This window comes from Sapajus apella, unplaced genomic scaffold (assembly GCF_009761245.1).
Source record: "Sapajus apella isolate SASKATOON/1434 unplaced genomic scaffold, GSC_monkey_1.0 scaffold12, whole genome shotgun sequence".
Lineage (NCBI taxonomy): Eukaryota > Metazoa > Chordata > Mammalia > Primates > Cebidae > Sapajus > Sapajus apella.
In genome coordinates, this window is record NW_022436952.1 from 4392013 (window position 1) to 4400927 (window position 8915).

At 58.6% G+C, this 8915-nt stretch overlaps 1 protein-coding gene across 3 annotated transcripts in view; it reads right to left on the reverse strand.

Moving 5' to 3' along the window:
• PPP1R1B (protein phosphatase 1 regulatory inhibitor subunit 1B) overlaps window positions 1–8707 on the reverse strand; it is a 10465-nt gene extending 1758 nt beyond the window's left edge. The window contains exons 1-5 of one of the 3 annotated variants that reach the window (XM_032279222.1): window positions 7658–8707; window positions 5900–5960; window positions 5586–5608; window positions 5105–5180; window positions 1405–1608 (exon numbers count right to left, since the gene is read on the reverse strand). In XM_032279222.1, coding sequence (XP_032135113.1) covers window positions 1405–1608; window positions 5105–5180; window positions 5586–5608; window positions 5900–5960; window positions 7658–7738 — 445 coding nt within the window. In that variant the 5' untranslated portion in view covers window positions 7739–8707. Of the gene's footprint in view, window positions 1–1404; window positions 1609–5104; window positions 5181–5585; window positions 5609–5899; window positions 5961–6416; window positions 6442–6537; window positions 6623–7657 lie in introns of those variants that run through there. The other 2 variants (XM_032279223.1, XM_032279224.1) reach the window with 2 other exon arrangements.
• Window positions 8708–8915: the final 208 nt, after the last annotated feature.

Consider the following 8915-nt stretch of genomic DNA (forward strand, 5'->3'; position numbering starts at 1 on the left):
GCTGGAGTGCAATGGCGCGATCTCGGCTCACCGCAACCTCCGCCTCCTGGGTTCAGGCAATTCTCCTGCCTCAGCCTCCTGAGTAGCTGGGATTACAGGCACACGCCACCATGCCCAGCTAATTTTTTGTATTTTTAGTAGAGACGGGGTTTCACCATGTTGACCAGGGAGGTCTCGATCTCTTGACCTCGTGATCCACCCGCCTCGGCCTCCCAAAGTGCTGGGATTACAGGCTTGAGCCACCGCGCCCGGCCGTAATTTTTGTATTTTTATTACAGACAGGGTTTTGCCATGTTGGCCAGGCAGGTCTCAAACTCCAGACCTCAAGTGATCCACCAGCCTCGGCATCCCAAAGTGCTGGGATTACAGGCTTGAGCCACCGCGCCCAGCCACCTGCTGCTTTTCCTGAGGGAACAGTCTCCTCTCACCCCTTTTCCGCCTGTTTTGGGGGAGTCTCAGTAGAAACTGATTCAGCTCTTCCACCTTTCTCTTGCCCACGAAGGGACTGAAGCTCAGCAACAGCTTTTGCTCCCATGGCCAGTGCCCTCACTGCCACATATGCAGGCGAGACGCCCAAGGCATTTTGTTTGTGCGGAAGAGCTGACAGCTTCTAGCAGAGGTGGTTTACTGTTCAGTATTACCATAAATAATGAGACTAAAAAGTTTAATGTGCCCTGGGAGGGACAGATGTGGTACCACCTTCCATGGCCAGGTATGGAAGAAACAACCATGGAAGGGGGTGAAATCTTCCTGCCTAGAAAATCTCTGGGCCTTGGGACCTTTTGTGGAGTGTTTTGGATCTGGAACATCCGGCTGCAAGGCTTTCTGTTACAGGTGTTAGGTCCCTCCCTGGACCCTCTCCCAGGCAGCGGAGGTTGGAGATGCAGAAGACAGGTTGGTTCTTGAAGTTTAGATTCTACATCTAGACACTAGAGGGCACCCTCCCACTCCATCCTAGGAAGGAAAAAGAGGGAGAGACAGGTGTCCTGGAGAAGGCAGGTAAATCAGGCAGCCCTCTGCACCCCAGCAGAGACCACATCCTAGGTTCAAAATTGCAGGTGATAGCAGTGTTGGACTTTCTTGGTCCTCCATCCCTGAACGTCCTCACGTCCCCTTACTGCCATAGGTGGGAAGTCCTTTTTTGGCTCTAGCCTCAAACCCCAAACAGCCTTGGCCTTAATTCTCAGGGAAAAGAGGAAACATTAGGGAAAACCTGATTGGGAGAGGGACTGAGCTAAGTATGAAGGAAGCCTATGTCTCAGGTAGGGCTAAGTGCAAGGCACCCCAAGGCCCGCTGGTGTTGCTACAGTTTGCATGTGTGAGACACTGAACTGGAAGGGGATGTCTCAGTATACTCAAGGAGGACCCACACCTAACCCACATGTCATAGGCCCTTCAGCTTACCAGACTGCCTGATGACCTTCAGGACTTCAGCCTGGCTATCCTCTTCTTCCTCCTCTTCTTCATCCTCCTCCTCCTCCTCCTCGTCTTCCTCTCTTGGATAACCTAGCTCCCGAAGTTCCCCCAGCTCATCCTCCTCCTCCGAGGCCTGGTTCTCATTCAAGTTGCTGATAGTCTGCAGGTGAGACTCAGCAATGCGCTGCACAGCTGGCACAGAGGGGACCCAGGAAGACAAGGGTCAGCCAAATGAAGCCATGGATCTGGAGAGAGTTTGTGGCCCAGCCCCCAGCCTCCTTCCCATAGGCCTGGGGCAGAGAATATCCCCTCAGGGGCTCAAGTTCAAAACCCAAAGGTTACATGTCAGCCTGATGGGGGTCAGACCAGGGCAGAGGCAGCCAGGGGTAGATTTGATCACGTTTGGCTCAATCTTAAGCTGTCCCAAGATGCTAGCCCCCAGGAGGCTACCACCAGGCCGCTCCCCAACACCATAGGGGGCCAGGCTGGGCAAGACCAGGCAGGCACAACAGCAGCTTAACATTCTCTGGCTGGAGAGCTTGATTTGCCAAGTACCTAATACTGGAGACAGTGTCTCCCAGCTTCAAGCCCAGGCAGAAGGCACAGGGCATATGGGCCAGGGCCTGGGGATTCACTGCTTTCCATTTCTGAGGGGTACCCAGCCTGCTGAGGGCTCACTGCTTACCCTGATCCTACCTCTTATGCAGTGCACAGTCCCCACTCCCTGGCACTGCCAGTCATAGATGCCAACCCACATACTCCTGCCCCAGGCTCCAAGGGACAGAACAATTCTGAGGCCGAGGACATCATAGTTTGCAGCCAGTGCAGTGTGCGCCTTGGGATGTGGCGTGCTCAGATGCGGCCCCCACAATCTTGACCCACATCCCCAGGTTCCCAGCTCCCTCTGCGGTGACCTAGAAAGCAACCCCCCAGCCCCCAAAGACCTGCTCAGATAAGGCTGGGAAGGGAACAGTGTGGACAGCTGGAGAGAAGTTTCCAAAAGATGGAAAGGAACAGGGGGTTTGAGAAAGGGGCCAGGGCCAGGGGTTCTGGAGAGTGGCGGAGGGTGAGGCCCACTGAGGAGAGGCTGCAGAAGCTGGTAGAATCTTAGAGCATATGGAACACAAAGTTCACAGGCCACAGACAGACAAGACACTGACGAGGGGCTGGGGGCGGGGGGATGGGGAGTCGCTGCAGCTCCTTCTTGGTCACCTCCCCTCAGAAGGCCCACGGGGTAGGTCCAGGCTGGAAACCTCTGGCACAGCAAGCAGGGTGCCATGCTCCTGCCAACTCGGGGACAGGCACAGAGGGTGCTTTGTATGTGCCTGCTGCCCCACCCAGCCCCCAGCTCCCAGCCCAGTACCTCCTGCTGGCTCTGGGCAAGCTATCCAGGCAATAAAAGCACAATAAATCGCCCTGCCCTGACCTTGGGGATGAGGCAGAGCTTCATCTTGAGCCAAGTGTGAGAGCTCCGGCCTTGGAGCACAACTCCTCAGGCTGAGACCTGGTGCTGTGCCCTCTCTCCAGGACCCCTGATTCTTCCGTGACAACCCCCAGCCCTGCCAGACACCTTCCCTTGCCCACAAATGGACTGAAGCCTACAAAACAGTGCCCTCCTGGTAGAGAACGGTCCATGAGGGCTGTGGGGGACAGGGTAAGGCAGGGAAGCAGGTGGCAGCCTGGGCAGCTTCCGCTTCCTTCTCCCCCAGCGGGGGAGGAGAGTTCAGTTCGTGAGCCGCAGTGACAACAGAAGGTGTGTGCAGCGCCTGTGCTGGTGCCCCGTGAGCCTCCCTCACCTCCCCCACCTCCCTCGTGCTTCCTGGGCTCTCTGGGGTCTCCCCATCCCTCCCTCCAGGCTGCCTCCATTTCTGCCCCCATCTGTGGAGCCCTGAACTCCCCCCAGCCCAAGTCTCCCTTCTTCAGTTTGGAGGTCCCCAGCCTAGCCCCAGACTGGCCACCCCTCTCCTGATCCCTTTCCTCTTCCCTGCCTCCACTCACCTGGACTCCCTAAGATGAGGCCCAAAGGGACAATAGGGTGGGTGCACATTTTTGGCCACTTTGAGGTGCATGGTAGCGCCCTGGCCCTAACATCTTCATCCCGGCCTGCGCCCCCATGCGCACAGTCAAGAGCCCAGGTCTTCCACTCACATCCACCCAGCCTCTCCCCACCGAGCCCAAGGTGGAAGGGAGAGGGATTTCTTAAATTCTCTCCTGAGAAACTGCCACTTTCTCCCTCATGCCTGCTTTGGGGCCCTTCCTCACAGCCCTGTAGGTGCTGAGCCATGCTGCCCACTTGCTGCAGCTCTGACCCTTCATTTTCCTATCCTGGGGGAAGATAAATAACCCCTGCCCTTCTCTCCTCCCTTCCCAGCCTGCCCTCTCTGTTTCCAACCCTGGCAAGTGGGCTGACAGATACACCTGTTGACCTTGGCTGTGCTGGGAACTTATTAAACCCTCCCCCAAAGCAGTTCCCAGCACACTCTTCAGGCAGCACTCCCTCCCACCTCTGTGGGATAGAGGGGGCTGGCCAGGCAGGAAGAGCCCCAGGCAGGAGTGGAGGTGGGGTTGGTAGGCATCAGGGCTTTGTTAGGAAGAGGCCCTCCAATCTCCTTCAGGTATATCCCCCCAGCTCCCTGGCCAGAAACCAAGTCTCCTCCAGGTTGGCTACAAAGTCCCCCTCCGACTCCAGTTTCCTCTCTGCTTACTTCTTCCCTCTTCCTGGACCTGGATGCCCTTGCCTGCCTGTTAAATTCCTATGATTCTTCAAATCCAAACTTTGTGTACCCTCCTTGACCCCCTCTTTTTTTTGAGACAAGATCTCATTTTGTATCCCAGGCTGGAGCACAGTGGTGTGATCATAGCTCACCACAGCCTCAAACTTCTGGACTCAAAACAATCCTCCTGCTTCAGCCTCCCAAGTAGCTGGGACTACAGGTGTGCACCTCTATGCTTAACTCACTTTTTAAATTTTAAGTAGAGATGGGGGTCTCACTGTATTGCCCAGGCTAGTCTCAAACTACTAGGCTCATGCAGTCCTCCCACCTTGGTCTCCCAAAGCGCTGGGATTACGGGAATGAGCCACCTTACTTGGCCCCTCCCTGACCCTTCAAGGCAAAGAGCCCCAAGGGGGCAGGGACCAAATCTGACTCGTCTTATTCTGCGCAGTGCCCACCAACTTGGCCTGGCATATACTAGGTGTTCAGTAAGTGTGTACAAAAGGAATGGCTTGCTTTTCCATGGAGAAAGGGAAGCAGGAAAGAGTAGACCAGTCTATAGATCTGTGCAAATGGGATGCAAATGGGAGGGGAGGGCAGGGGTGCAGCCCACAGGGGAAGGTGCCCCCCCATGAACAGGGGTGAGGGGTGATCCAGCACAGGCTGGTGAAGAGGAGCTGCAGATGGAGTCCCCTCCACGAGGATACCTGCTGGTTTTCTTGGGCCAGCCATCTCTTTTCTTTCAAGCCCACAACGCGATGTTAAGGCCCACAGCTGCCCTTTGCAGCCTGGGGCTCCTGTGTATTGCAAGACCAGACTGAGAAAGAATTGGTCTTTACATTGGGTCGTTCCACCATGCTGACAGCGGGCTGTGTGTGTCGAGCAGTCCCACTCCACTAACAAAAGCTCCCCCAGCATCTGCCCAGTTCCAGGGATCAAGGGGGTAGCCAGGCAGGTCAGTGGGGGTATAGTACCTTTCAGTGAAGGGGGTGTGTAGGCACAGGGGTTGGCTCTCTTCGACTTGTGGTGGTGCCCCTCTCCTGAGGCTCTCTGCCAGGGGAAATGCCAAGTTAGAGGAGCTCGGCAGAGTTCCGTTCCCTTCACCCTCCCTCCATTCCATCCCACCCATGGCAACCCAAGCAGACTGATTTAGCCTCTGCTAATGGGTCCCGCACCTAGGCTGAGCCTCCCCATCCTGTGGCTTTGGGAGGGTCCCCATAAGCCGTGCCTGGCTTAGGGCAGGACTCTAGGTCCTGGAGTTCCCACTCTGAGTCTGAGAAGAGGAGGATCTGCTGGAGCACCCTGGCATGAGGCACTCTCAGAGGAGCGCCCATTAATATGATAATTGTCCTCCTGGGTGGCACCCCATACTTGTTGGTTGGCACTGCAGGCACCCATCCACCCCACCCCAAAGGGCCCAGGCATCCATCCTTCCAGCTGCCCCAGGAAACTCACCTGGTGTGGGGAGGCCTCCTCTTCTGAGGAAGGCCACCAAAACCATATGAATCAAGGGAGGAGGAAGAGAGAAGAGAGAGAGAAAGAAGCCGATTATTTTCCCCAAGGTCTCAATCTCTGGGAACAAGTAAAGTGTGCCCTCTCCCTCCTGGGGCTGGGAGGTATCATGTCAATAAATAAACCCAATAGAGTTGGGTTCCCAGACCTTACCCACTCCCCAGCCTTCAGCTCTGGCTCCTATTCATGGGACTTTGGCAGGGCCCCCAGGAAGGCTAGGATTCGGCCAAGGCTAAGTGGGCGGGGAAGGGGCCTACCTGGTGAGGAGTGCTCTGAGAGCCGGAAGAGCATGGCAGGGGTTGGTCTCCTGCGCCGGATCTAAGGAGATGGAGGGAGGGGTGAGAGACACCTGCAGCCCACCCCCACCCCCAGGCAGCAGGGAACAAACAGTGCTTTGGAGTCCCCAGGGAACCTTTGAATCAAGGTCTGCCAGAGCCAAAAGGAACTCTGTAGCTCACGTAACTCCCTCATTTTATAGAGGAGAAAAAGCAAGGCTCAGAGAGGTTTAGCAATGTGCTCAAGGCCACACAGCACACTAAGTACAAAGGACAAGTAAAACCCCAGTCACTGACCCCCAGCCCATGCCTGTGCCACTCCATGGCTACCCCAGAGCAGATACCTCCTTTCTATCTTCTCCCACCAAGGCCCTCCTCTCCCCGGTTTCTGAAAACATCAGACCTCAGAAGCCAAAGCTGGCTACAGCTCCAGCTGCCAGAGCTGGGCCCTCTGGGGAAGATGCCCCACAGGCCATGGCACCCACGTGGCCCTGCCCACCTAAGGTCAGTTCAAGGGCTCCAAACAAGCTGGATCCAGCTTTTCAGAAGGAGGCTGAGCCAGAGCACTGCAAGCACCCCACCTCCAGCTGAGGCTCAGGGACCCAAAGGGGCCTGGGGACCTCTCTGGGGTCCTGGGTTTGGGCCCCTCTGCCAGTCTCCGGAAGACTGCAGAACTCTTCACCCAGTCCTTGTGAGAAATGAAAAGTTGCCCTCCTTGCTACATGAGCCAGGCTGAATGAGGGGAGGCGGGTGCTAAGCACTCCCAGCAACTGGACCCCCACCCCCCAGCTTGGCAATCAGACCAACTGTTAGTTAATTAGGTCCCTGTCGAGCTCCAGGGAAATACACAAAGAGAACCAGGTGAGTTAAGCTGAAACTGCCACCTTCCCTGCCAAGTTCCCCATGCCACCCTCCAGACCCAAAGCTGCTGAGGCCCAGGACCGCACCCCCTGTGCTCTATCACCCCTCAAAATGACTTGGCCCCCTGGTCACTGCTCAGTGGGGAGCCAGCTGCATCTCAGCAACAAGTGACCCCTGCTCCACTGGGGATGGGGAGTGGAGCCCTCTGTCACAGCACTCCCCAACCTTTGGAAGCCCCTCAGCCCCCCAGAAGGCCCCCCAAGGACTCAGTAGTCTGTGGGAAGAGGTCTGGCTTTATGATGACTGGTCACTTTTCCCTTTCTGGGATTGGGGCTATGGGGCCTGACGGCAGACGCAGGTCAGAGCCAGCTTCTGGCGACCCCAGCCCAGGCACACAGGCAGGGACTAGAGAGGGGGAGGGCAGTGAGGTCACCCGGTGGCCGCCTCACACTCCCGCCCTGTGTGACAAGGTCAGTGTCCACTGCTGCTCACATCTGACCAGCTCTGGGCTGGGGCCAGGAGGAGAGGTACCGGTGGTAGCCTAGAAGACTGACTAGCCTTTGGGGACAGTGCCGGGCCCAAAGGACATCCCCACCCCACTCCCGGCCGGGCTGGAATCCGCCCGACCCCCGTGCCCCCAGTCTCACTGCGGGGAACTCTGTGGCCCCCGGGATCGGGACTGAGGCCGCGGGAAAAAGTTGCAGGAGTCTCCAGCGAACTTCACGCGCGGCCCCGCTCCGCGCCCTGGCCGAAGCAGAGCCCGGGTCTCCTTGCGCCCCCACCCCCAGGCCCATCCGGCCTGGGCAGCGCCCCCGGAGCGCCGAGAAGCCCCGCGGGGTGTGTCGGGGACGCTGCGGGGGTGGGGCGCGGGACCCTTACCATCTCCACCTGGCGGGGGTCGAGCTGGCTAGGGGGCGCGGGCACCGAGAACTGGATCTTCTTGCGGTCCTTGGGGTCCATGGCTCGCGGGACAGGTGGCGGGCTGGAGCGCGCGACTCGGGGTCCCGGCGACAGTAGGTGCTTGGCTCCCCCGCGCAGGCGGCTGGCTGTGCCGCGGGAGGAGGAGGAGAGCTGTTCGCACACGGATAAAAATACCGCGCCCGCCGTGGGGAGGGCGCGGGAGCGGGAGGAGGGTCGGCGCCCGGGTTGGGCGCGCCCCCTGGCTCTCTGGGATCGGGGCTCGCCCGCTGCGCTTGCTGCGCCGGGTCTGTGCCTCGCTTCCTCGCGCTCCCCGGCCTGGGTTTCTCTGCGTCTCGATGTCTGTCCCCTCCTGAGTGTCTCTCTTCTCCTGAGTGTCTCTGCGTGTCTCTTCTCTCTGCCTCTCCCGCCCTTCTCCGCCTCCCTCCCTCAGCCTCTCTTCCTCTCTGTTTGTCTCTCTGCCTCTGCCCGACTCACCCCTCGGGTCCCGGCTTTGGGGTCCCCAGCCAGTCCCCTCCGCCTGGGACTGGCGCCCGGGCGCTCGGAGGGAGGGCTTAGGAGAAAGTGGCCAATGAGCACGGAGAATCGTGTTCTCCTGGGGTTGGGAGGAGGGTGGGAGTTGGAGCCAAGGCCCCTGGAGCCGGCTGGGGGGGGCCCCCTGCGGTCTCCCCAGAACTTGAAGCTGCATTATTGATGGAGTCCAGCAGAGAGGATAAAGGGGGGAGAGTGAGGGGGAGAGGAGCAGCGGGGAGGCAGGACTCTGGCTTTAACCCCTTCGTGGCCCTGGCACTGGGAGTTTCAGGGAGGCCTGTGAGGTCGTGTGGAGAGTACCAGCCTGTCACGCGGTGAATGGGGGTGTCCTGGAAAGGGAGCGAGTGTGACCGAGTTATGTGTGGGAGGACACGTGTCAGTCATCGTGGCAGGGAGAGTGTGCAGGGGAGCGCCAGGGGCCTGTGGTGCCCATAGCCGGGGAGTGTGCGTGTTGGGGTTCGGTGTGGTGTGAGTGCGTCTGTGTAAGTGTGTCAGAGTGTCAAAGCTGCAGGTGTGAGTGGCAGGGAGTGGGAGTACTGCGTGTGTACGGGGGAGGGTGTGGGTGTGGGGGAGGATGTCAGAGGCTGTCAAGGTGATGGGCAGGAGTGCGCAGGCTTGCAGCAGGTGGGGGGACGGTATCCACAGCTCCCGCCTTGCAGACGCTGGGGTATGAGGTTGTGGATGTGTG